Below are 26,670 nucleotides of genomic sequence, written 5' to 3'. Positions count from 1 at the left end.
GGGACAGGACGGCACGCAGACCTGGCAGAAGAGGTGTGGCCCAGGCACCTACAGCACCCAGGACAGGCGTTAACTACGGGCCGTTCGGGCCTGGGACGCAGAGGCTGGTGTAAGAAGGGTTTTCCAGGTGCCGGGTCATGACGGAAGTTTAAAATGTAAATTACAGCCCTGGATGGTCTGGTCAATTGGTTGGAGCGTCGTCCCATAGGACAAAAATCACAGGTTCAATTCCTGGTTGGGGCACATACCCAGGGTGCAAGTTCAATCCCCCGTCAGGGTGTGTGTGAGAGGTCAACCAATTGATACGTTTCTCTCTCTCTCTCCACCCCCCACCCACACTTCTTCTCTCTCTCAAAGAAATGAAAAAAAAATGTCCTCTGGTGAGGGTAAAAACATTAAAGTGTAAATTATGGTTGACCTTTGAACAGCACAGGGATTCAGGGTGCCGCCCCCCCCTCCATTCAGTCAAAAATCTACATATATGACTCCACCAAAACTTAATAACTACCTCCCTGGCTGGTGTGGCTCAGTGGATCGAGTGCCAATTTGCAGACCAAAAGGTTGCTAGTTCGATTCTCAATCAGGGCACGTGCCTGGGTTGTGGGCCGTGTCCCCAGTGGAGGCACGTGAGAGGCAACCAGTCGATGTTTCTCTCACACATCAATGTTTCTCTCCTCTTTCTCCCTCCTTTCCCCTCTCTCTAAAAATAAAAAGAAAAAATAGTTTTTAAAAAACTTAACTAATGACTAATTGCCTACTATTGACCGGAATACCAATAACATAAACATTGATTAGCATATATTTTGCCTGTTACGTGTATTATATACTGTGCGCTGTATTCTTATAATGAAGTAAGCTAGAGAAAAGAACACGTTACTAAGACAATCGTAAGGAAGGGAGAATACGGTCGGGAAAAATACCCGTGTGGAAGTAGACCCGCCTGGTTCACACCCGAGTTGCTCAGGCGTCAGCTGTAACAGCGTTAGGTAACAATTCATGCCTCACGGGGCAACATGACCAAGCCACCACAAACACATCGCGCAGGTCCTTGAAAACCACTTCATATGTGGCTTAAATAGAAGGACCAGATGTGTGGCTCATGACGGGAGAGGCCTCGGGTGCCGCTGGAGTCAGAGACTCTGGGAACGGCGTTAGAACCCTGTCTTTCCAGCCCTCGGTGCTGCCTCCTCCAAGGCGGTTTGATTTTCAGGGGAACGGATCCTGAGTGGCACTTAGGTTCTTCTACCAGCTTCTTCCCCAAGGATCAGCAGAGACCTTCTGCTTCCCCAGAGCTCCGGCGGGAGTCGGAGGTTGACTCCTTCGCGTGGTCCCTGGGCAGGGTGTTGAGCCCAGGAGGTGGGAGCAGAGGTGGTTCAGAGGAGGGAGTCCTCAGTCACTCGAGTCACCTGGACTCATCCAGCATTAACAGGGCAACCAGCTCCTGAGAGTGGGGGAGGGGGTGGTCGCTAAAGACAAAAAGGATCTGTTATCTAGAAAAACAACTTGTTCTCGACCCACTATTCCTAGGGAGAGACTAGAACTTGGTCTTTTGGTACCTCTCATTGAGACCAGGTAATCGCAGGTGGAAGTACCTCACCAGAATGGCCCATCTGCCCGTAGTTGGAGTATCAGTACGCAGGCTCATTGGTTTATCTACATGATGATGGCATACATAAGTGAGGCATGGTTTTGTGCGTGACCTCGAACTTGACCAATAGGCCTGTTCCCCCAACCCATTGCCCAGTCCAAGGCTACTGTTTAGGCCAACCCTCCCCCTGGGGGGGGGGGGCTTCTCAGAAATATGAGACAGAAGGGAGGTGAGTGTGTGACCTTCCTTCTGCCCCTGGGAAGGATGGGTGCGCAGCCAGGTCCTCCCCCAGTCTTCGGGGACCAGCCTTCCACAAGGAAATGAACACGCAAAGGCCTTTAGCTGGAAGTGCACAACCAGTTTTTTAATAAAGTCATTACAAATATGTACAAAGCGTCTCCAAGGTATGAAATTCCTCTTACAAAAGAGCAAACGACCCAGCAAGGGCAGAACCCAGAACAGAACGTCCCCACGCTTATTGCCGCTCTGACTGAGCCAGAGGCCCCGCCCAGGTTCCCAACACCCCGCAGCCGTCCCCACCACAACGCAGGCCCCTGGGCGCTTACAGTGCAAAAGACCTTGGGAGGAACTTGGGGATCGCACTGGGGAGGGGACAGGAAGGAGGTCAGAAAAGCTTCCCATGTCCTAGGAAGGAAGTCAAACAGGCCCTGTTTACAAATTAGGAATTCCTCCCAGGCACCTGACAGAAACCGGGAACACAGAGGGCAGGGGACAAATACATAAACCCCAACTGAACCATCCAGCCTGCCCTGCAGTGTCCCTAAATGCAACACTACTGGCAGTGAACCCAAGTCAGGCTCACCTGCTCCCTGCTGGGCCCCTAGCATGGGCTTGCCCTTGAACTAGCAATGCCTTGGAACCAGCTCGGGAAGGAATCCAGCATTCACGGGGCCATCGGCTCATGAGCTTGGGGGGCAGGGCGCCACCCAGACCTGAATCCAGATCTTGGCTCGGCCACTTCACTGTCTGAGCCTCAGTCTGCTAACCTGTAACATGGAGATGGTAACAGTGTCGTCTTCCAGAGCGGGGCGAGGCCTAGCCGAGGGGGGAAATGTGTGAGAAGCACGCCCTAAACGGTCGCTCTCATTGCACTCCCGTGTGAAGCAGCAGCGGTCGGCCCCTCGGTGCTGGGAACGAGCTTTGAGATCGCAAGCTTTTTAATTGCCTTCATGATAGCGTGGCGCTCTGTAAATACACATACTCTAGAACAATCTGCCAGCGAGGCTGGGGGTCATAGCAACGACCTGACAAATCTGTTAAAAACCGTGAACCAGACTGGGAAGGGACACGTCGAGTTCTAAGCGGGGCTGCCCCTCCGCAATGAATAAGTGAGCCTCCCCCCAGATGGGATTCCACGACCTGGCACATTGTAGGCACTCCATCAACAGGTGTTGAAGGGGCGAATTAAAATTTCCAAAAGAAACTTTCCGTTTAAGCTTTAAAAGGACACTTGGACGTCAATTTCCTCTATCAGCTCCCAGGGGACTAGGCCAGAGTATCTAGCCTGTTCCCCATTTAGCACCCCCCCCCCAAAAAAAGGCTTCAGACCCCCTGAGTGGCCTGGGGGCACTTAGGGAACATTCAGAAAAGGAGCTGATATCAACATAGAAGAACGACACCTGTGTTCTGGTCACTGCAGCTTCGAATACCAGCTGGACACTCGGAAAGTCCACAGTGGCAAACCAGTGTCACCAGAAGATGCTTATGTGGCATCAGAGAGGGACTCCCCCTCATTCCACGGCGAGGAGATATTTTTAGCACTGTCAGAAGCATTATAAAATAGAGCTAGGAGAACATAAGGTCAGCTACACAAATTGTGAAAATCATAGTCACAGCCCCATTGTTCCGTGACAGTATTCTTTCAGTCACCATTTGCCATCCAAGTGGAAGAGAACTGTAACATGAGACCACTGGAAGGAGTGGGAAAGAAGTCTCCAGTGTCCCCAGGAAAGAGGGAGAAACAGGAACGGGGTTCTCCGAGACGCTCGTGGCCCAGGACCGTGGACAGCAGCCAAAGTGGCACATGGGCTGCCCCAAAGAAGCCTGTTAACTCAAGCTGCATCTCTCTGTGCCTGATGGAACAGGAAGTGGAACCCCAAATCTGCAAAGGGGGAAGGGAGATCGTATTTTACTGAGGAGGATGGGGTAGGGGAGAGAAGCTTCCAGAAGGGAACGGATCCGCTTCGGAACGGTGCAGTCCCAGGAGGCTCCAGTGTCCAAGGCTCCTGGACCCCCAGCCTGTGAGGACAACCAGCCCTCAGTTTGCTCCTCACCTCATTATGCAGCAAGCTACCTAAACAATGATCTCACAGGCCTGGACACACACACACACACACACACACACACACACTCGCACACTCTGCTGTCTGCTGAAACCCGATATGAGGTCTTTTTTAAAATTTATTTCAAAGCCTCCCTCCCTCTCTCTTCACAGACGCTCTGCAGTGAAACTAATCAAAATCAATGACTCCTTGGCAGCCGGAGAAAAGGGGGGGAGGGGGAAATAGTGCCAGCACTTTGCACACTGTGGAAGTATCTTTTTTTTTTTTTAAAAGAAAAACACCACCCCACTATCTCATGCAATCCAAGTAATGCAACAGGAGAGACGGTGGAGACAATATATACATAGATCATGCTTCAATTTCCTAATACAAATGTCCGTCAAGAAGTCAAATCTCATATAAAAACAAGCATTAAAAACAACCCCTTGTCAAAAATCGGGGCAGTTGAGAAGTGCACTCAAATTAATGATGTGCAAGAAAAAGCCAGGATTAGATAAATACACGGTTTCTAATAGTACAAGAGAGTATGTACAAGGGACTTGGCTGCAAAGCTCCACCAGGAGGGCATGGGTGCCCAGTTCTCTCAGCGAAGTGGCTTCATTGAAATCAAAACTGCCCCAAAGGCCAGCCCCCCAATTCGGAGCTTGGACCCTCCAGCAGAAAAGTCATGAGCTGGGAGGCAAGTCAGGGTTGAAAAAGGGATTCTCTGACCTTTCCCCTTTCCCCCGAGTCTGGGTGGTCGGCATGTCCCCACTCGGGTGCAGCCTGCGATCACATACAACTCTAATAATGAAAAACCTCTCCCCCAAAAGGGGTGAGCTGGACCCTGGTGCCTAAATAAAAGCAGAGGCTGCATATCATATCCTTCTAATTAATTTGCCTTCTCTAAGTCAGTGTTGGGGGGGGGGGCGGGTGTCGCCTGCTGCTCTCTGCAGACCATGCCTACACAACCATCCCCTGTAAACCTAACTGGGGGGCGGGGAGCACTCCAGCGAGGAAGGACACGAGTCTGGGGGTGGGGGCAGGAGTTGCCCTCGCCTTCAGCAGTTTGCGTTGCATTTTTTTTTAAAGGGTTACTTAGGAAAACATCAGGCATGATTTTTCTTTTTTGAAAGAAAAACAGCTCCCGGGCTGCAGCAGTAAAAAGTCCTGCACCCACCAGGGACTCGGAAATTCCCAGCCCAGCCTGTGGGGAATGGTTCCCACGCAGCCCCCTGTCAGCGGGAACAACGGCCCATCCCTCTGCCGGCCTCTTGGAACTAGACAGGCGCCTTCCACCGGTCCAGCAGACGCCCTAGCAGCCCTAGCCGTAGGTACTGGTACCGGTACCGGGTGGTGACCTGCAGACCCAAACCCAGCCTTGTGGAATGACTCAACCTGCAGCCTGGCCGCTCACCACCGTCTCCGCTTTGGAAACGGCAGTGCGATGCCCTGCGCAGAGGAGTAATACCTGTTTCTGTTGGATTTTTTTTTTTAAAGGAAAGCAAAAAATAATCGTTCCCTGAAGAGTCTTTGCAGCCAAGTCTCAGTCCAGCACACATCTTTTTGTTTTTAGCCCTTCTAGAAAGTTCTGAAAATAGGAGCTTCCGGGGGGGAGGTGCTTACAGTTAGACCCTCTGTCAGTCAGTGAGATGCTGGTGCATTTCATTTAAATGACCCATACCCTCCCCCAACGTACCTTGCTTATAAATTACCCTTGACTAGCGCGTAGCCATGTCTTAGCTCTTTAATCCATAAAACCTAATCCCTGAAATTCCCTTGGGGAGTGGAGGAGGCTGTGGGCTGAACTCCCAGGGTACTTTTTCGGGGGTGGAAGAGACAGCAAACAAGTCATAGATGAGGTCAGCTTTCCACCTCATAATCAGCATGCCCTCCCTCCCTCCCAGAACTCAAGGTCTGCTCCCACACACCTCTGGACATTCGTCCCCATAGAAAGAGAAGAGACTCTCCAGTAGCACTTGCCCCTTGTCCCTTTAGGGAAAAAAAAAAGAATTGGAAACAGCAAACCGAAATCTCTCTCGTCCCCTGGTCTCGCAGGCCTGGCGACACAATGCCAAGGCAGCACCAGCAGAAACGCGCTTAGCACCAGCGAAGTTGACGAGAAGCACCAGAGACACCCGATTGATTGGCGGGGGGGAATCCAATCTGTGTTGATGGGACAGTGGGACTAGCTGTCTATCTTAGGGACAGAGAGAGGCTGGGACTTGTCACACTTGGGAATGGAAGTATCCCGGACTGCCCCTACAAATTGGCCTCGAGTCCTCCTCACTTTTTTTTTTTTTCCTTTCTATTTTGCCTTTTGCCGTTTCACCTCTTACTCCACCAGCATCCCTCCCCAGGTGGTTGGTCGGCTCTGAGGCTAATTCCCACCAGTCTTGGTGACTCTTCTCGGTACACGGTAGGCATCTCTCTTCCGGTGCCCCAGACATGAAAGAGTCAAGTTCACATCGGGAGGTGCAGAGAAGGGAGGGGACCACGTCCTCAACAAGGCATGCACTGAGTAGCAATATTCATATTTTCTTTTTTTATATATATAGAGCGAGCTGTATGTAAATAGCATTGGGGTGTTTGTTTCTGCAGCTGGATATCCAGAGGGCTTCCCCAGTCCCATTCCGCTTTGCTCTAGTGCTCCAGGCGCTGTTTTCATTCTCCACTTCCTTCTCGAAGTGCCAACCGCCGCCTTTCAAGCTCTGGGCTCCCTCTCGGGAAAACGGCAACCAGCTTTCTCCAAGGACACAGGGTTTTCACCAACCTGCAGAAATAAGGATTTTTGTTTCGGTCAGTCGTCACGTGCAGACAGCCAGTGGGGATGACGTCAGTGCCTTGGGCCTCTGCACCAGCATCGTGTGGAGAGAGGAAGGGGGAGGGGTCAGAACTGCCTGTCAGATGGGAAGTGGGAGGGGTCCGAGCTGCCAGTCAGAGGGGAAGGGGGAGGGGTCAGAGCTGCCAGATGCCAAGCTCTGCTCTTGAAGGAAAGGTTCCCCAAAAGCTAGTCTTAGGGCTCCCCACCCTGAGCGCTGTCCACATAGCAGCCTTCCCTAAACACACATTTGGGCGCACACCCCCACCCCGCCCCATTTTCAGGCCTAAATGTTTACACTGGCATCTTCTGTGATTACAAAAGGGACTGCATTGCCACGCTACCTTTTCGCCCCTCCAGATCCTCTGACAGGGTCTTTGTCTATTCAAGTCATAGATCCACATTCAAGGCAGGTTTGCAGGACGGTCTCTACTCTTGTTCGTTCACTCATTCATTCATCCATCCGTCCGTCCATTCATCGCCAAATAGGCCATGCACCACACTAAGTGTTACAGAGCCAGTGACATAGGTTTTGCCCTTGAGGGGCTCAGGGGCTGACAGAGGGAGATGGGAAGACACTGATCATGACAGTGTCGTGTGCTGTGGAGAGCGTGCGATCTGGGTAAGCATGGGCTCTAGGAGCCTAGAGGACAGGGAGCCCATGAGGGAGAGGGGGAGTCAGAGAAAGCTCCTTAGGGAAGGAGGCGGACCCTGCTGAGGAAATTAGCCAGGATAAGATGTGGCTCTCCAGACAAGGCAGAAAAAAACGGCACATCACCAGGAGATTGAAAGCATATGCTCCCACAAAAACTTGCACGCAAGTGTTCGTAGGAGCATTATCTATAATGGTCAAAAAGTGGAAACAACCTAAATGTCCATCAGCTGATGAATGGATAAGTAGAATGGGGTATGTCCATACGATGGAATAGTATGTAGCCATGAAAAGGAACGCAGTACTGATGCTGTGTACTACAACATCAATGAACCTTGAAGACGTTGCACGAAAGGAAAGAAGCCGGACACGAAAGCACAGATATTGTATGATCTCACTTAAATGAAATGTCCAGAAGACGCAAGTCTCTAAGAGACAGGAAAGAGATTAGGGGTTGCCCAGGGCTGGGGGGAATGCGAAGAACTGGAGAGAGACTGCTGAGGGGTACAGGGCTCCTGCTGGGGAAACAGAAATGCTCTCAGATTAAGCGTGGGGAGGGTGGCACCACTCTTGTGAATATGACAAAACCCATCGACTTGTGTGCTTTGAAAGGGTGGATTTTTATGGCAGGTGAATTCATTCAGAAGGATGTGGAGAAGAGGAGGTGGAGAGATGAGGGTGGGGAGTTAGCAGGAACTGCAAGTTAACAGAGGAGATGAAAACCGTTTCACGCATTATTCTGAAGCAGGTGGAAGGAGAACTGCCCTGTCAGTAATGCACACCAAGTGGTTTAGAAGAGAGAGTGGGAGAGAGATCACTGGAGTCCCTCCAAATTGCAAAAAGTCCAGGACATTGACCTGTATGAACCGCACCCACAAGTTCCCTTGGTCTCTGGCTTCCTGCCAGGCCTGGTCAACAGGAGGCAGTGACGGGGCAGCAGGTTCCATGGGTGACTAGCAGGCGGCCCTCTGGTTCAGCTCCAGACCCCTCCAAGCCCCAGGTGCTACATCCTCCCCTTAGCCCTTCAGGTATAGGGTTGTGACCAGGCCGGCAGTAAGTATCGTGTGTGTTCTCCATCATGGGCTTCCTAAGCCCTGCCTGCACTCTGGTAAATTCTCTTCTGATTACTCAGTTTGGGGGTGCTCTCTGCCTCTTACTTGGACCCCAACCAGTACAGGGGACTGCAAGGAAGAGGTGTGTCATAAACACAGGCCTGGCCATCAGCAATAGCCACACCGGACCTCAATACCGGCATTGGATGACGGTCACGAGGGTCCGAGTCAGCAACTTCACACCTTAAGGTCGTGTCAATGCGTGACTTGAATGCACGTGACGAAGGGAAAATAACAACGGCCTCAGGAGCAGTGAGAGAACCTGTATTTTTTTTTTTTGAGAAATGGTATTTTTAAAGCTGTGATCAGCTCCATCTACAAAGGAATGGCATTTCTTGCAAAAAGAGGTAGGACCAGCAACTGCTTCACACCTCTCCTGTCTGCAGGTCATTGAGCCTGACTCTGCTGTTCTGAGGTGTCCAGGGCTGCCGCCCGGATGCAGTCCCATGTCCTTTCACGTGTTGGTCACAGGTCGGTGTCCGCAGTGAAACACACCACTCCACGGCCAGTGGGCACCATGTCACCACGTCCCCCGAAAGGGAGTGGGCCTTGGACACCCTAGGCTAGGGACCTAGCCCACATACGTAGTCACGAAAATGTGTTCAAGGACATTCTCTCCTTTTTTTGCAAAAGCGACAATTTAGAAACAGTCCATGTGCCCATTGATAGGAGGCTGGGCCTAGGTACGTGGAGATGGAAAGATGGCTGTGAGCCTTAACTGGAAAGAGCAAACGGCCAAACAACACGGTCGCAGCTCATTTTCCCAGCGATGACCGTGTGTGTATGTGTGTGCATGTGTGTGTGTGCCTCCATACAAATGGCTGTGTGGCAGAGGCAGAATACTGTAATGGTTAAGAGCACAGACGCTGGCCCTGGCTGGTGTGCCGCACTTGGTTGGAGCGTTGTCACGTAAGCCAAAAGGTCATAGGTTCGATTCCCAGTCAGGGCACATACCTAGGATGCAGGTTTGGTCCCCAGTCAGGGTGTGTACGAGAGGCAACTGAATGATGTTCCTCTCCCTCCCTCTCTCTCCCTCCCTTCCCTCCCCCTTCCCTCTCCTCTGGCTCTCTCTCAAAAAAACAAACAAACAAACAAAAAACAACAAACCAAAACACCCCACAGACTTTGGAACCTGACACCTGGGCTGGAATCTTGATTCAGACAGGTAAAAGCTGTGTGACTTCCGGACAGTCATTGAGCCTCTCTGGGCCTCAGTTTTCTTTTGTGGAAAAGGGGGGAGACTCCAAGTATTATTGTATGTGAGGTTCTTAGAAATCCGGCACATAGTAAGGTCCGCATCTGTTGTTATTATTGTCATCGTTACCATATACTCCAACTGTAGGGGGGTAAACGGTGCTTTACTTTCTATGCTTTATTTCTGTATAGTTTTGGGGGGTGTTTTTTTTTCCCAAGAAGCAAGTGATACCTGCACAATTTTAAACCATTTTCAAAACCTTAAGTCCACCGCCCGCTGTGAGCCGCTGTCCTGCCCCGGGATGTTTTCCCGTGAACGTGGCTCATAGAGAACTTTCTCCGATCTGACGCACAACCAAAGCTCACGACTGAAGAGGTTCGTGAAACTCCTGTAGAAAGTGCCCCATTTCCACTTTTCACCACAGAGTGGAGGGCGCAGGTGGGCAGAGCGGGAGGAGGAGAGACTTCGAGGCCCTGCATCCCGGGGCTGCATCTGGGCATCGAAGGCGGGCAGCCCGATCCCTGAACCCCGCTGCCCCCGCATTAGACGGAGCAGGAGACTCACTCCCTCTCTCCTCTAACTGGGAAGAGTTAGGACTCTCCAGGTCCCTAAGAAGCCACAATTTTTAATTAAAAAAATTTTTTTTGCTCTATTTGCACAACTGATGTCACAAATTCAAACAACGAAGGATATAAAAATAAAAGGAAAGCCCCCTTCAACCTACCCCTAACCCTCCCAGAAAATTTTCTGAGCACTCACAGACACCATGTCTCTCCACACCCCATCCTTCGGTCCCCAGAGCCCAGCACAATGCCTGCACATAGTAAGTGCTCAATTCGACATGCTGAACGAGAGTGAGCCCATGAATTATGGCGGCAGCATCCCCACTTTTCCGTCTTCGGTTTCAGTGGGTTGAGTTTGCCCATGGAGTTCAGATGGCACCAGCGGTCGGTCCTGGTGCCTAAGACTCACGAGGACAAAGTCTCCATGTGGAACCTTCCAAGAGAGAAGATGGCTCTGGTCTGTGTCAAAGCTTAACTGTCCGTCGTGTAGCTCATGCTGCCCAGTTAGGAGGCTGGGGCTGAGAAGGCCGGGGCGAGGGGGCTGAAGGAGCAGATGGCCGGTTTACGCGCGTGTAAGAAAGGCGGGAGCCACTTGCTCCCCTCTGTCCAGCCCCTTGTTATCTCAATAGTAATCAGTGCTACCAGTGGGTAGTTACCAATGCTATTATGAGTCCATCAGTGAATATCCTTGCTACTAGTGGGTAGTTATCAATACTATCAATGAGTAGTTATCAGTGCTATCAGTGAGTAGGTATCAATGCTGTTAGGAGTTATCATTCTATCAGGGAGCAGTTATCAGTGCTGTCAGGAATAGTTACTGATCACGGAAAGCCTACCAGAGAACGCACAGCTCCCGCCCACTGTGTAGTTACGGCAGGTGGGGCCTGAATGCCAAGCAGACCTGACTCTGGAAAGGAGAGCCCTGAGCTGCGGGGCGGTAGCTCAGCACAGACGGCCCCCAGGTCCAACGGGCAGACGCCTCCTACAGTAACCTCGCTGTACGTATCGCGTTAGAACACGCACATTCTCTGACCCGACCACGTCGCCTCCAGGAACCTCAGGTTTTTTGCAAAGTTGTCTAAACAAGAATGTTCCTTAAACCTCGTGTACACTATCAGAAAATAGGAAACAGCATAAATGTCCCTAGGGAGGTGACCCAGTAAGTAAAACTGTGGCCCACCCGACAACAGACCACCATTCAGCCTCCTCTCCTTGTTGACATGGGAAGATCTCAGCAACCTAACTTCAGTCGGGGTGGTGGGGAAGTGGGTCACAAAACGGCAACAACAGCATGGCCTCGTTTATTTAAAATTGGATACGTGTGTGCACATGGTAGGGCGTGGGTGTGCATCAAGAGATGTCGACAGGGTGGTCCCCCCAATCCAGTTGCAAACTGGAATGTATCGGGCCCAGGACAGGGCACCCAGGAGGCGCTGGGGAGCCTGGAAAATGCACGGCCCATCTGAGGGGACACTCATCTCCAGTTTGGTGCTGCCACGTGGAAATCCAGACTCACTCACAGTTGTCACATCTTTCCATTTTTCCAAGAAAAACTGGAAACCCAGTCTTCTGCATGAAGAATCAGTACTATGGAAGTACCTGATTTTTAAGTGTTGCAGGGGGCGGGAGGAAGCATGCAAGTTGAACAAAAGTCAACTTCAGTTCATTTCCAGTGGGCACACCACCAGGTCTCAGCCCTTGCCTGCACACCCTTCGAGTGAACGGGTAGGTAAGCCCAGCTCATCTTAACCCTCAGCAGCTATCTCTGTGCCGCAGTTTCCCCATGTAAGGTGAAGGGATTGGGTCAGGTGGTCTCTCAAGTCCTATGTAGCTCTGGCTGTTTCCAGAATGGTGACCTTTAGGGTCATAGGTCTTTTAAGGACCAGATCAAAGTCATGGCTTCTCTCCCAAGTGGGGAAGGCAGAGGAGTATGAAATCAGCCAATTATATGTGTAATGTCTGGGGGTTCCCAAATTCCCTGAGGCATCTGCAAATTCACCCATTATTCATCCTCCCATTCATTCATTCATTCATTCAGTACTTAGTCAATGACCACACTGTGCTGGTCACCACGCCAAGTGCTAGAATGCAGTGATGGGCAAAATACACTTGGTTGGCACCCGTAAGGGTCCTGGATGTCAGTGTCACCTGCGTGGGGAAGTCCTGTCCCAGAGTTGTTCCCAACCCTGGTACAGTGGCTTAAGCAAGCTGTTGGCAAGCCACAGAGTGGGAGAGGCAGAATTAGCAACTGCTTCATGCAAAAGGCTCAGAAAAGTCCCCCATGCATTCCCACCAGACCATGAATATGAGCCGTGGACTGAATTTTACACCAAAGAAGAACAACACTACCATTTACTACCTTCTGAACGTCAGTGATGTACCTCGTGCTGCTCAGAGAGTAAAGGGACAGGCCTAGGGTCGTACAACCGGTCAGTGGCAGATCGGGACCTAATCCAAACATCAGCCCGACTCCAAAGTCCATACCACTTTCTACCCAGCTCTCCTGACCCAGCATGAAATCTGAACGAATAAGATAAATGAGGTTCCCAGTGGTTACATTTTCTGAATCAAGAATGAGGCCCGTTGTGTGCCAACAGGTGAAAACATTTTAAATCATTTGTGCATCTATCACATTGCCCCCGACACGTCCCCACTCTCTGAAGACACCCCCTCTAAAGCCACTTTGTTAAGCTCCCCTGTCCTCAGTGGGTTAGCATCCTGTAGGATTTATTAAGTCCCATGTGCTGGACCCAAGAACATCAGTGAACATGGTACACGATGACAGGTACAGCCCGGCAGGCAGGGATGCTCTCCAAACCCTAGTGGCACTGCTGTGACTTGGAGCCTTTCCCTGAAGTTGGGATAGGCACTCCAACAATCACTAGAAGCGCCATCCACAAAGAGCATTCCACGAAAGGTCAACACGGATTCAGCCGAGGATGGGAAGAACCAATCAACAGCCAAGCTGAGAAGCACATTATGTACAGAGGTCAGTGACATGCATAAGGAACAGGCACCAACGACAATGGTTGTCTAGAAGGCCCTTCTGGACCTTGAGCACAAGACTTTATCCTCTTCGGACAAGCGTTTTGACAAAAGAATGTTTACCCAGGCCTTACCGTCCAAGTTCCCCTGGTCGGCGTTATTAAGAAAACCATCATAATAATGGGCCCCAAGAGTTCTACGCGAGGGCGTTCTTCGTCCTGTTGGAGACGGCGGGAATGCCCAGCAGGAGCGGACCGGGAGGCCGCACGACGACGGAACGGCCGAGAGCCACGGCACTGAGCCGCCTCTAGAAGTGCGTCAGGGAAAAGGTGCGGCGTGGGAAATTTCGTGAGAGAACGAAAATGTCAGTTTCAGAGACTATAGTTGGAGTGGTTCCATCTGTTAGTTAAAGCACCTATCCGTGCATTTTTAGAATGGGAAGAAATCAATCAAAACATTAACAATGGGTACTGAAATGAAAACAATCGACTAAAACGTTCTTTTATTCAGCATTTTCCAAATATTGGATAATGAATGTGCAATTTTTTTTGTAATCAAAGAAAGGACTCTTTTTTAAATATTACATAAAGTTTCCCAAAGCAATTTAATTCCATCTTGCCCAAGTCCACGGCCAGTGGAACAAAGGCTGGATGATGAGTATGCCCCGTGGAGCTGCCAATTTTCTCTCTGCGGGGAGGTAACAGCACTTCCCTTTTCGGGGTGTCCAGCAGGAATAAAAGGCATCATGTCATGGAGGCGGGCTAAACCAGAGGTCCCTACCTAACAGCGGAGGCACCAGTTTAGGGCAGGAAGGAGAGAGAGAGGACAATTACTGGATTGAAAGGGGAAATTTCTTGGGCAGTGGATTCCCAGCCAAGATCCACAACGTTCCAAGGTTTGGGCATCATCAGTACAGGGACCAGGACCTCTCAGATCCTGGCTGGAGGTAAACAAGTTCACTGCCACTGGGAGGCTGGGCGTCAGAGCCAGGGCATCCCGTCCCTGAAGTCTAGGAGCGTCTAAAGCCAGGAGCTGGGACTGGTTCTGTGCCCCTGCATCCTGGTGCCCAGCTCTGAGCTAGCGCTCAGTTCGTGTCTGCAGACCACGATGATGGGTCTGCAAAGGGGGGCCACGCTGTAGCCCCCTTTAATGCATCGCATCAAATTCTTCTCTCACAAAGTGTCTCTTCATGTGCTGCAGGCATTTGTGAATCCCATTACTTATGAAAGCCTCCTCGAACCTGGTTTTCTCTCCAGCCCCTTCTTCCCCATTGTGTTTAGAACTCCGTCTCCCTACCTTGGCCTGATCTGGCCCCTGCCTACCCCTCTGACGTCTTCTACCCCAAGTTCATGTGCCATTAGCCACACTGCTGGTTTTCCTCTTCCTCAGACACACGGTACCAAGTCTCACCTCCAAGCCACGGGGCATGCTAGTCTCTCTTCCCAGCACATCTTTCTGGCAGGTGTTCGCATGGCTGGCTCCCTCTTGTCAGCCAGGGCACCAGTGCCTGGTCCTAACAGTGAGCATCCCTAACCGCTGCAGGTAGGGAGTCCCGTGGGCTCTCCCTACTACATTACCTTCGGGCATTACCTTCAAAGCCCTTGGCACTTTCCGAAATGATCTCTGTGTTAGACTGCATAACCCAAAGACGGCCACAGCCATATCTCCTGCCCACATCGATTCTAGAATCAGTGGGGTAGCATCTAATTCCAGCCTCCTTGACCAGGGGATTGCTTCTGACCAACATGACTTCTGAAGCTGGGTCAGAAAAGGCCAAGCAGCTTCCACCTGCTGCCCACGCATTCCCCCAGACGTTTGCTTTTGGGGCTGTGAGTCACGGTGTCAGAATCCAGGACCCAGGCGGCTGCCATGCTGTGGGGAAGCCCCGGCCGCAGGAGAAAGCTGGGTGTGGGCGATCCCGCATCAACAGCCAGGTCTGCAAATGAGGATCCCTCCCCTCCCCAGGCTTCCAGCCCCCCACCAGCCCAGAGCAGAGTTACCCAGCTTTGAGGGTCTGAATTCCCACCCCGCAGAATGTGTGGCCACATGCATACATTATGAGCAAAATTAAGTAGTTGTTTTAAGCCATTCGGTGGTAAAGTAATTGGTTACGCAGCCATGGTAACCAAAACAATCTTTATTGACAAAATCATCTGGTTCTTCCCACTAAAATGTAGGCTTCCTGAGAGCAGGGACTTCTCTCTCTTGGTCCTTCCTGTGTCTACTGTGCCCTGCACACAGTGGGTACTCAATAATTACTAGGCAAATAAGTGAAAGAAGCTGAACTTGGGAAACAATAATACCCATCTTGCATAGTTTCTGACTGACTCAGGTATTCACTGCGTAGCGTGCACCTACTATGTGACAAGCAAGTTGGCAGGGGCTAGGGACACTGTAGGGCAATCCTATCATCACCTATGCTGATGACCGGGGGGGGGGGCAGAAGCCCCCCAATCCACTCCTCCCTACCCCCAATGCAGATCTGAAAAGCTGACTTCCAGAACCAGAGGGGCAGCTGCCAAGTCCACCCAGCCCACATCTGGGGGCCTATTTCATTATTCCTGGGTGTGGCGGTTCTTCCATCCACAGCTCAGTCGCTGGTGCCCTGGCCTCTCACTAGGCGAGCGGGTGGCTCCAGACAGGGACCATGTGGCAGGAAGGCTGCACATCTGGCCCCTTCCCGGGGGTTCCTCCCCAACAGCTGTCTCCTTCTGCTCTGCTCTCTCCCTCCCCTCGCCCAGGCTTTCAAGCTCTAAAAGTAATGCTGGCAGGGGTGCAGCCGGCTGGAAGGGAGGCCTCAGGGATGCGCCTCCAGGTTTAACCACTTAATCCCCAAAGTACCTGCCAAGAACCAGTTAGCAAGCCTGGCCGGCGGCTGGCCAGGCCTTCATTACCTCATTAAAGCAGGCTCCTGCGGGCCCATTATCTTCCCTGCCCCTGACCCCATCACCTCTTGGGCCTCCAAAGCCCACCTTTCTCCCCTTCCCCTCAGTCCCAAGGCAAGACTCTGCTAACCCCTGGCCCCCTCTCCCAGGCAGATTCCTTGACTCCATTCTCTCCCTCCCCACCCCCTCCCAAGGCACACTTCTCCCTCCCTCCCACGCCTCAGCCAGCCAGCACTCACCATAAAGCATCTTTTGTTCCCTCTCTCCTGTATCTTAGAGCAGTGACTGGTTAAATCACACCCATCCTCCTCCTGGCCTCCCCAGGCTCCCAGGAGCCTCCCCCAGGCTCTCTCGGCAAGGGAATCTCTCCAGTACAGGAATTCAAGGCTCACTTCCCCCTCTTCTTGCTACCCAGGACCTGCCCATCCCCTGCATGCCCCCCAAATCATCTGGGGGTGGGGGAACGCATGCTGTGGGCCCTCAAAGACAGAAACTCCAGGTCCATTTCTGACTTTGCCTCTGATCCTTTGGGATAACTCAGGTGGACTCTCTCTGCCTCAGTTTCCCCTTTGAAACAATCAGAATGGCATTGGCCATTTCATTGCATCCTCTGTTGGGTGAGCTCAGTCCCAGGCACTGCTCTGGGCACTTTGAGCGGGCGCTGTCCCACCATCCCCCCAACAACCCTGGGGCTCCAATGTACAGATAGATGAAGGCTCAGAGAGGTTACGGTTCTTACCCAAGGTCACACTGCCAGCAAGTTCCTGGGCTGGGACTTCAGTCCCCTTCCCTCTGATTCCTAAACCCATGCTCTTGACCACTGCACTATCCTGGCCTGTCTGGCCCTAATGCTCCTAATGCTCCAAAAGGGCAGGTAGGAATGGTGTGGAATTGGTGGCAATGACTACGGCAAAATGTTGTCCACTCGGGGGGAAGAAAAATGTTAAATACGCAATCGTAACCGTGATAGCTCACCTTTATATGCCCTTCTCATGCTCCAGGCACTGTTCTAGACCTTTCTGCGCATGAATTCATTCTCCCCTCTTGACAGCATGTATGCGTGGGGAACTAGAATTGTCCCCATTTTACATATGGGAAAACTGAGTCTGGGGTTGGGTTTAGAATGACTTCTGAGAAAAGTATCGCTTGCTCACAGTAGAGACTCAAAACAAGGCTGTTGAAACTGTGGTCCTGCAAAGGGCTCAGCTCACCCCTAAAGCCCAACAGAAGGCTTGTCTGCCTTGTGTGGCAGACTCAGGCCTCCCTGAAACCCCTCAGGTACCCTCTGGGCATTCCCGCTCCTCCTGCAGGGCAGGAAAGGTGGAGAGGACCACACACAGAACCCGGCAAACGGTCCTTCTGTGGATTTCCTTCCACTTCTGCCTAACTTCCCCGAGGCTGGAGAAAGACGGGGTTCCCCCAATGAAGCCAAAAGCACACACAAAAAAAGCCTGAGGCACAGAGAACACTACGGAGGGGACAGAGCTGGAGCCAGTCCCTGGGAGAGGGGCCAAGGCTGGGCGCTGGAGCGCAGGAAGGGGGTGGGGCGCAACCTACCACAGCCCCGAGGGAACGAGGGGCGGCGCTGGAGGAAAGGGGCATCCCGGGGTCAGGGCGCCCCAGGCAGGGGAACCCTGGAGAATGCGGCTGCTGGGGACCCCCAGGCAGGACACAGCAGGCGGGAGGAGAGCCCAGGGGTGTGGTGAGGGGGTGGCCAGGAGTCAGGACGCTGCACGGAAGTCCGGGGCAGAAGCAGGGTGAGGAAGGGTAAATAAACTCTACGGCGACGCTGCACCAGCGAAACTCCTTTCGGCTCGCCTCACCTGCTGCACCGGCCTTCCCCCGCGCCGAGGAGGAGCCCCCTCCGGCCCGCAGCCTCCCCCGTGGGGGCCCGGGGGCCCCGGCCTCCTGGAGTGCACACCCTGAGAGGCTGTGGGACTTCAATCTCCTGGAACAATCAGCCCAGCATCGCGCACCGCCTCGTCCTGGGAAGGGCGCGCCTTCCCAGACCTCACCTGGACCCCAGGAACGGCGGAAGCCGAGTCCTGTCCGCCCCCGCCCCGCCCCATTACTAACAGGTTACCCTGGCGTCCTGCCCTTCCTTCTAACCCACTTTCCCACTTGTTCTTCGGGCAGGTTTTTCCCTCCAGCCCCGCGACCTTCATTCCTTTCCCTGCCTCCATGCTCACCCCACCTTCTTTCTGCCTCTTCCCAAATTCCACGCTTTGGGCTTCGGGTCTCTTACCCGCTCCCCCCCACCCCTCACTTTTTTTTTCTCCCTGCGCCCAGTCCCAAATGTTGTTCCGGCCCCTGGGATTTGGCAGCTCTAGCCTGGCCTCTGCTGGCCGATGGAGCCCCGCTTCCCCGGGGCGGGGGGGGGGCGGGGGGCGGGGGGCGGGGGGGGGGTATAGCGGCTGGGACCTCCAGGAGTCGGGCAGGGAGCGCCCGGAAGCGCGCACCTCTCTTCGCCAGAGCCCGGGCTGCGCCGGCCCACGCGACATATGTCGCCCTCGCTCCCGACTCACACCCCGCGCACCCCCGCAGCTCCCCGGGTGCTGCCACCCCCCACGCTCCGGCTGCCGCCTCTCCCCGAGGGCGCAGACGCTTGGGCCTCGCCTGCGGGCCCCGCGCCAGCGGGACTCGTCCGGGACCTGAGCGGGCGGCATCCGTGGCCCGTGGCATCCCGGTACCGTTGGCTTTCTCTCACCTTCGACCTTCACCTTCTGGCCCTAGACCCGCCTATGGTGGGCTCAGCCTGATTCGCTCCACTCCGTTCTCTGCGGCTCTCCTCTCCATTCCATGACCCGAAAAGGTGTTCCTCACACGTTTGTCTCCTCAAAGAGCCTAACGCGGTGCCAGGGGCACAGCTGGTAGTCAACAATTCCCCAGTTCCAAGGGCCTAGGGCACAGTCGGTGATCGGAACCTCACTCCCACGGGTGCCAAACACACCAGGCGCTCAGTACTCACCCCCCACCCCCACCACCGCTAGCCAGTGCCTAGCATTTCGGCAAGCTCTCAAACATGTCCTTCCTAAGCTGGGCCTGGCACCCAGAAGGGGCTCGATACATGCTCTTTCACTGAGGCTTCCCCATGGACTTTCCCTAAGAGCCTCAGACCCCAGACCACTTCGGGGACATCTCCTCCTCCAGCTCAGCTCCAATGGTCTGGTGACGACTGGGCCACGCTCCTTTAAACGGGCCACCTCGCTGGAGAAGGAGCGAAGAAGTTGACGGAGCGAAAGAAAATTGCAAAGTGCGCGGGCCTTGGGGAAAAAGGGAGCCGGCCAGAAATCTAGAGGGGGGGGGGGAAGTGAGGTGCGCCCCGGGAGTGGAAGAATGGGGAACAGAAACTGGGTGAGTGACACTGAGTGAGAAACGCGTCTGGAGGGGAGGTGATGGAGACGGTGGCGACTTAGGACCGCCAGGCAGCTTGGAAGAGGACGGGAGACTTGTCTTGAAACAGCGACAGATTATAATTATCCGGAGTGGCTTGTAACTACGTTGTCAGAGCAAGCACACTTTTGACTTGTATTGTGTGTTTATTGGAGGGGCTGGTGTGGATTGTGGAGGCTGAAGTCCTCCCGAAGCCACCCCGCTGCAAGGAGTGGCGAGATGTGCCTAAGGAGAGAGGGGGACGGAATCAGTGGGCCTGACACTTGGAAGGAGAGATGGGGACCGGATGGCAGGGACACGGAGATCCTCGTGAGGGAAGAAAGCAGAGGAAGAGGGAGATGGGAAGGGAAGAAAGCCAAACTTGTTCTCCGGCTCCCCGGCCAGCCCAGTGTCTCCAGTCCCCAGCTGCCGCGCCCTGGCGCTCGCTGGCTGGCTCGCGTACCTGTTGCTTGCTCCGGCTGGGTCTCGGCTCCGGCCCCACCAAGAAGCCCCGCGTTCCTACAAGTTCCGCCTGCCGAGCAGCCAGGCCGCCAGCGCCGCCACCTGCGCGGCCGCGCACAGCCAGGGCCAGTAGGTGGGGAGCGCGCCGGGCGCCGGCGCCCTCCGGCTCCGCGCGCGGCGCCGCCACACGGTGCGCTGGTGCAGCTCGTCGCCGAGCGCCTGGAGTCGGGCGGCGGTGAGCTGCGCCGCGGACGAGCGCAGACCCAGGCGGTCCGCGCTGCAGGCGCACACGGCAGGGGGGCCGCGGCCCCGGTGCAGGGGGCACGGGCACATGACCGCTCGCCTCGCTCCCTCCCCGCGTTCGGGCCGCCCCTCGGCTCCTCTCCCTCCGGCCTGTGCGCCTGCCGCCGCCGCGCTCCAGCCGCCGGGGGCCTCCCCTGGACACCAAGTTTCTCCCGGTGTTGTGCGTTTGTTGTGCTGACGGCGCTATTATTAATTAAAGTGTCACATGGTGGAGGGGGGCGGGGAGGGCTGAGGAGGGGGGTTACATCATCCGGCCCCGGGAGGGAGGGGGGCTGCAGGCAGAAGAAACCGAGAGGTAACTTTTAACCCTAGCAGCGCCAGCAGCGAGGGGTGTGCTGTTTGGGAGCCTGGGAGCGTGGCGCGCTAGGACTCCACACGGGTCCGGGACGCGGAGGTCTCGAGCTTGGGGGGGGGGTCGCGGGGGACCCCCGCGGAGGCGTGGAAGGCCAGGAAAGGCTTTCTCCTTTATTTTTCTGAATCCAGCTCCAGTTCCGATTTGGCCAGGAAAGCAGGCTTGTTTGTTATTTCAGATGAAGCTGATACCGAATTCAGCAGTACCATTCAAAAATATTCCGAGGCTATTGTTTTGTGTGGGGGAGGTAGGTTGGTTCAAAATCTTACGAGAGGGCCGGATACAAGCCAACTTGCCTACTCGCGGGTCTGCCGAGGCACCTGTAGGCTTCGGATTCGAACACACCCGACACGCCTCCCCACCCCGCTCGGCGCCGCGCCGCGCCGCGGGACCAGCTGCGCCCTCGGCGCCGCAGGAAAGCTACGGAGGCAGGGTGGGGGTGGGAGGGGTGGGTCCTCGGCCTCCGCGGGGCGCGGAGGCAGGCTCTCTCCGCGCACCTCACTCGCACCCAAAAGACCTTCACCAGAGGCTTTCTAGAAGGAAACTTATTTTTGTCTGCGTCTTTTGTGAATATGACTTTTACTGCTGGGGTTACAGTTTCTAGCGGCGACCCCGATGTCATGGCATCGGAGGTCCTAAGGGGTCTGCGGGGGCGGGGGCGGGGGCGGAGGCGGGAGTCGTCCGCGGGGACTTGAGCCCTCTTTTTCCAAACCGACGGCCCCGTGCCCTTCCAGACCAGGAAGAGTGGAGTTGTCCCTGCTGGTGAAGTCACAGGTGAGCGTGGGGGGCTCTCAGGATTCTCTTGGGGGGGGGGGGCCGGCAGTGTGAGAGTTTCTCCGATATTAAATCGGTTCTGATGCAGGTAGCTTTGGGATTCGGAAAACTGGAGGAGGCCGAAGGTTGGCTCCCAGCCGGCGACGTGGGACCCGACCGACGAGGACGCTGGGATTCTCTGCTTTCCTCGGGCGGCGTCGCCAAGGCCTGATGAGTCCTTTGGTCCCTTGGAAAAGATTCTTCAAGACAGTGAACTTAATGTGGGTCTGGGTTATTTTGAGGAGAGACTTCCCTTTGGCCAGCAGCCGGGTCAGGGCTCATATCCCAGCCCTGCGGTGCGGTCCTGGCGGCCCTTACACTCACCAGGGCCCGTTCTTCACCCTTCTTAATCCCGGCCAGCGCGCGCTGAGCGCCTTCCACGTAGGCTCCTGGGCTACGGTCCCTGCCTAGCTGCGTCGAGTCAATCTCCCAACAAGTGGGGGTGGGGGGAGCTACTAGTGTCCTATTTTACAGACGAGGAAACTGAGGCACAGGGAGGCGAGGCCTCTTGCTCGAACTCACAGTTAGGGAGGAATGAAGCCGGAGCTAACTAGGCAGGGCTGTCTGCAGGGGCTCTGAGCTCTTAAGCACGGTTTTATACTGCCCCCTGTGATCTGGGAGTAATCATACCTCCTTCCCGGGACCCAGGCGGAGACGACATGAGACAAACGTGTGCCAAGCACCTGGCGGGCGGTGGGCCCTGGATAAACCTTGCTTCCCTTTGCTTCTGGCCGGAACCGCTTCCCCCTTCTCCTGGGGCTCCCCTCCTTAATCCCCGCTGGTCTTTGCAGAGGGGACCTGATCCACTGGCCCGCGCAGCGTTCCAAGAATGAAGACACAGTGTCTATTTGAAAAGCCCTTTGGATTTAAATCGAACAATTCCCTCCACCGCCCCCCCCCCGCCTCCTTTTTAATCTGCACGCTTTTAACGGCTCACTTCATGGACATTAATTTTAATGGGACGATTATTACCCTGTTTGGAAGCCTGCCCCTCGAAATGCTGGGCTCGCAAGGTGGCGCTGGGTCGGGTCCCAGCCACTTGGATGTTTTCCGTAGCAAAGGGAGTGCAGCCTTGGCCATGGGGAGGTGTCCTGTAGCAGAGGGAGAATGGGGGGTTGATGGAAAAGTGGGAGAAAGAGAAGACACCCCCTCCCCATCACCGCCACACACACATTCACCGCATCTGACAGCCCCTAATTTGCTCCCACCGGAGTTGCTCTGGCCTAGCCCACCGTGCGCTCCCTGGGGACCCTGCCTCCGCTTCCTCAGCTGTAAAGTGGGAATAATAACAGTACTTACCTCCCAGAGTTAAAGATCATACCGGCACAGCCCTTAGCATGGAGTCCAGCACATCCTTAACATTTAATAAACGCTGGCCACTGTTAAGGTTGAGTCCCCAAACAGTGCGCTTGGAAGAATGTTGGCGGCCCGAAGCCACTGTCAGATACATACAACTCCCCTATCGTGGAATGACAGTCCTGTCGCTGATGTTTAGCATTGTCCAGAAAAAGCAAATTCTTCGGGGGAGTAACAACACAATGCTCTCCTAAAACTTCAGGGAAAAGAATGAATTTTATATTTTAATGCTTATTTAATAAACTCATAGTGCTTCTCTGTGCCAGGCACTGTTGTTCTATGTGCCTTAGACATAGTGACTCATGTCACATACCCCCAACGCCCCTGTGTCCTAGGACAGGTACTATTTTAGTCCTAGGTCATGGGCAAGTAAACGGAGGCAGAGCATTTGAACGACGTGTCCAAGGTCGTGCAGCTGTCGGGCCCGAGTCGGTGCTCCTTTAGGACTGCGTCACCCCTGGGGACTTGGGAAGAGGGAGGAGGCTGTGCTGGGGTGCCCGTGGGCCCCTCCCCCACGCTTCCGTGGCACTCCGAAGTCCAGTCCCTCAGAATGTGGCCGCCTTTGGAGACAAGGTCTTAAAGAGAGCTAATGGACTTAAAAGGAGGTCATTGGAGTGGGGCCCGACATCAACAGAACCAGTGAACCAGCAGAAGAGGCAGAGACACCAGGCGCATGAGAAGGGGGTCATCTGCCAGCCAAGGACAGTGGCCTCTGAAGGAGCCAGTCCTGTCAACTCCTTGGTCTCCATCTTCTGGCCTCCGTCGTGGGAAATGAATTCTCCGTCCTGTGAGCTGCTTGGTTTGTGGCACTTTGTGGCAGTGACCTTAGCACATGAATAGAGACCGTGAGAGGAGAGGGGTGCTCTCAAAGGGGTGTCAGAACAGCTGGGCACCCGACTGTGGCGGCTCTCACTGCCAGCCCCGTGCGCGCCCGGCCCTCTGGGTTCCTGAGAAGGACTGTGCTCTGGGACCATCCACTGTCCCCTTCTTCCTCTCCCACGCTCTGCTGGAGACCTTTAAGGCAGGAGTTGTTTCAGGGGGTTAATTGGGGGAAATAGTTCATGCAATCCAGTCAATGCCTTTACTCAGAGAAAATTTTCCCCACCAGTCGCAAGGATATGAAACCTCTCTCTTATAGACTGAAGGAGTAAGACAGATTTTTATAGTCCGTGAAGGCTTCCCATGGTACAGCAGTGCTTAAAATTGGGCAGAGCGCGTAGCGGGTGCTCAGGAAACATTTGTTGAAAGACTCGATGGATGAATGGACGACGAATGGATGAATGAATGAATGATAAGCATCCCGACTTGTCTTTTCTTTCGGACATACACAGTCACATGCATAGAGTTGATATAATCAGTAACACAGAAACTCCTTGTCCTGAATTATGCCCCTACCTCCTACAGAAATCAGTACTCAAGACTTTTGACCAATAAGGTGGAGGGGGGGGGATTTCCTTTCTTTAATTAGAATGATAATGACCTATTCTGGTGTTTGAGACTGAGTGAGCTTTGGTTTATTTATTTATTTATTTATTTTTATTGATTGACTTTAGAGAGAGAAACATTGATTTGTTGTTTCACTTACTCATGCATTCATTGGTTGATTTTTTTAAATGTTTTATTGATTTATTTTTAGACAGAGAAGGGAGAGAGAAGGAGAGGGAGAGAAACATCAATGTGTGGTTGCCTGTCACGTGCCCCCACAATGGGGACCTGGCCCACAACCCGGGCCTGTGCCCTGACTGGGAATCGAACTGGCGACCCTTTGGTTTGTAGGCCAGCACTCAGTCCACTGAGCCACACCAGCCAGGGCTCAGCTAGGGCTCCTTGGTTGATTCTTATATGTGCCTGACTGGGGCTCGAACCTACGACCTTGGTGTATCAGGACAATGCTCTAATCAACTGAGCTACCAAGCCAGGGCTCTTTGATGTTTCAATTCATGTGACTTAGTGAAGCAGTAAATGGATGAACAGCTGTTGCCTCCTCCAAACAACTGTGTTTCCCGAAGCCATGTATTGATGCCAGGGTCAGATCTGATGCCAGGAGTCGGCTTGGTGAAAAAGAGAGTTCTTGAATCAAAGCGGAGTTATAGCAGAGTGGTTTCACACTCCGAGCCAGAGAGACCTGGGTTCAAACCCTAGCCCCACCATGCAATAGCTAGGCGCTTTGGGCATTTTTTCCCACCTCTCTTAGCCTTCATTTTCCCATCTGTAAAATGGGAATAATAATCACAGAGCCACCTATTTCACTGGGTTGTTGTGAAGATTAAAAGAGAGAATGTATCAAGTGTTTAGCAAAGTGCTTGGCACTCAATAAATGTTAGTTATGGCCCTTGTTGACATATCGGGATTATTAAGCATCCACTTAAGAAACAGAACAGGGACCTTGACCCAAACCCACTGGGAAGACAAGGGGATTCAGATTTCAGTGAGTTCAATATTCAATTACATCACAGTTATTCCCAGGAAAGCGCCCTCCATTCAATAGAGCCCGAGCAGGAGAGCTCTCATCTCACATTTATCCTGTTTCACCCTCCGACACCTGAAAAGATGGGGTAGCCCCTTCCCCAGGGATGCCCTAATTACTCATTTGAAACCTCTCCCTCAAGGATCTTTCTGTTGTGAGTAAAGAGGGAAGAGCAGATGAATGCCCACAGCAGGGGAGAAAATATTAACCGTCCCATAATTATAGTCTCATCAATACTTTAAATGTAAAGGGTAAACCTCACTTAAATAAAACCTAATGCCTTGATTACTGGCGTCGCAAGAGACAGGGGTGATTAAACCCGCACTCCCGCTGTGAAAATTCAGGCGTATTGTCCTTTGCTCAGGCAGTCACTGCTTTATGGAAGGCGGCGGAGCTCAGTGCAAACAAGTGAATCCCTGGACTTGAAATCACACTGATGCGGGGCTAAATGAGGACGAGTGCTGAAGAACAATTTGGCAGACCGGAAGAACGGGAAATGCACACGGCCTGCGACCAGGTGGTTCCATTTCTAGCTACGGACTCGAATCAGTGGTTCGCAACAGTTTTGCTCCCAGGAGACACGTGGCCATCTTTGGAGACGTTTTTGGTTGTCAAAATTGAAGGGTGCCACGAGCTTTCATGGGTAAAAGCTAGGGATGCCACTTGACATCCTACAATGCACAGAGCACAATTATTTGGCCCCAAATGTCAACAGTGCCAAGGGTGAGAAACCCTGCCCGACATATATCAGCTAGGATGCATTTGGTCTGAGTGACAGAAATCCAATTGGTAGAAGATTTAAATCATAAGGATTTTTATTATTTACTTGACAACAAATCCAGAACAGGGGCTGAGAAACTGTGGTGTGTGGACCAAGGCGATCTACTGCCTGTTTTTTTGGTCATAATTTTATGTTGGAACACCACCTCACCCTCTCATTAATTACCTCTGTATTATCTCGTATTACCTCGTATTATCTCTGGCTGCTTTTGTGCTGCAAAAACAGAGCTGGATAATTGCAACACAAATTGTATGACCTGTGAAGCCTAAAAATATTACTCTCTGGCCCTTTAAAGGGATAAATGCCCAGCGGAGCAAACGCAGGATCACATGAAAATGGTGTGTGTAGTTCTCTGAGACTCTGCCAAACTCCTTCCGAGTGGCTGTTCCGTTTTACGTTGCCACCAGCAATGGAGGACTGATCCCAGTTTCTCTGCATCCTCTCCAGCGTTTGGTGGTGTCACTATTTCTTTTTTTTCTTCTTAAGATTTTATGTATTTATTTTTAGAGAGGGAAAGGGAAGGACAAAAACATCAATGTGTTGTTGACTCTTGAGCGCCCCCTACTGGGAACCTAGCCCACAACCCAGTTGTGTGTCCTGACTGGGAATCAAACCAGCTTCCCTTTGGTTCACAGGCCAGCACTCAATCCACTGAGCCACACCAGCCAGGGCATTATTTCT

General features: G+C 53.2%; 1 protein-coding gene across 1 annotated transcript; it reads right to left on the bottom strand.

Moving 5' to 3' along the window:
- Window positions 1-6,519: 6,519 nt before the first annotated feature.
- Window positions 6,520-20,263, bottom strand: HRK (harakiri, BCL2 interacting protein). The gene is made up of 2 exons (XM_045841119.1): window positions 19,919-20,263; window positions 6,520-6,643 (listed from the first exon to the last, which is right to left on the bottom strand). Exon 1 carries the CDS (start codon window positions 20,248-20,250, stop codon window positions 19,975-19,977), a length of 276 nt encoding a protein of 91 aa, XP_045697075.1. The 5' UTR covers window positions 20,251-20,263; the 3' UTR covers window positions 6,520-6,643; window positions 19,919-19,974.
- Between the last annotated feature and the right edge of the window lie 6,407 nt (window positions 20,264-26,670).

Source organism: Phyllostomus hastatus, unplaced genomic scaffold (genome assembly GCF_019186645.2).
Source record: "Phyllostomus hastatus isolate PE091 unplaced genomic scaffold, TTU_PhHast_1.1 phas_contig_1162, whole genome shotgun sequence".
In the NCBI taxonomy this organism is placed as follows: domain Eukaryota; kingdom Metazoa; phylum Chordata; class Mammalia; order Chiroptera; family Phyllostomidae; genus Phyllostomus; species Phyllostomus hastatus.
Note: the sequence above shows the minus strand (reverse complement) of the source record. Positions and strands in the feature narration are given on the sequence as shown.

What these genes read in the sequence shown, in the direction of transcription:
- HRK (XM_045841119.1), bottom strand. Translation starts at nt 20,250, where the DNA reads ATGTGCCCGTGCCCCCTGCACCGGGGCCGCGGCCCCCCTGCCGTGTGC.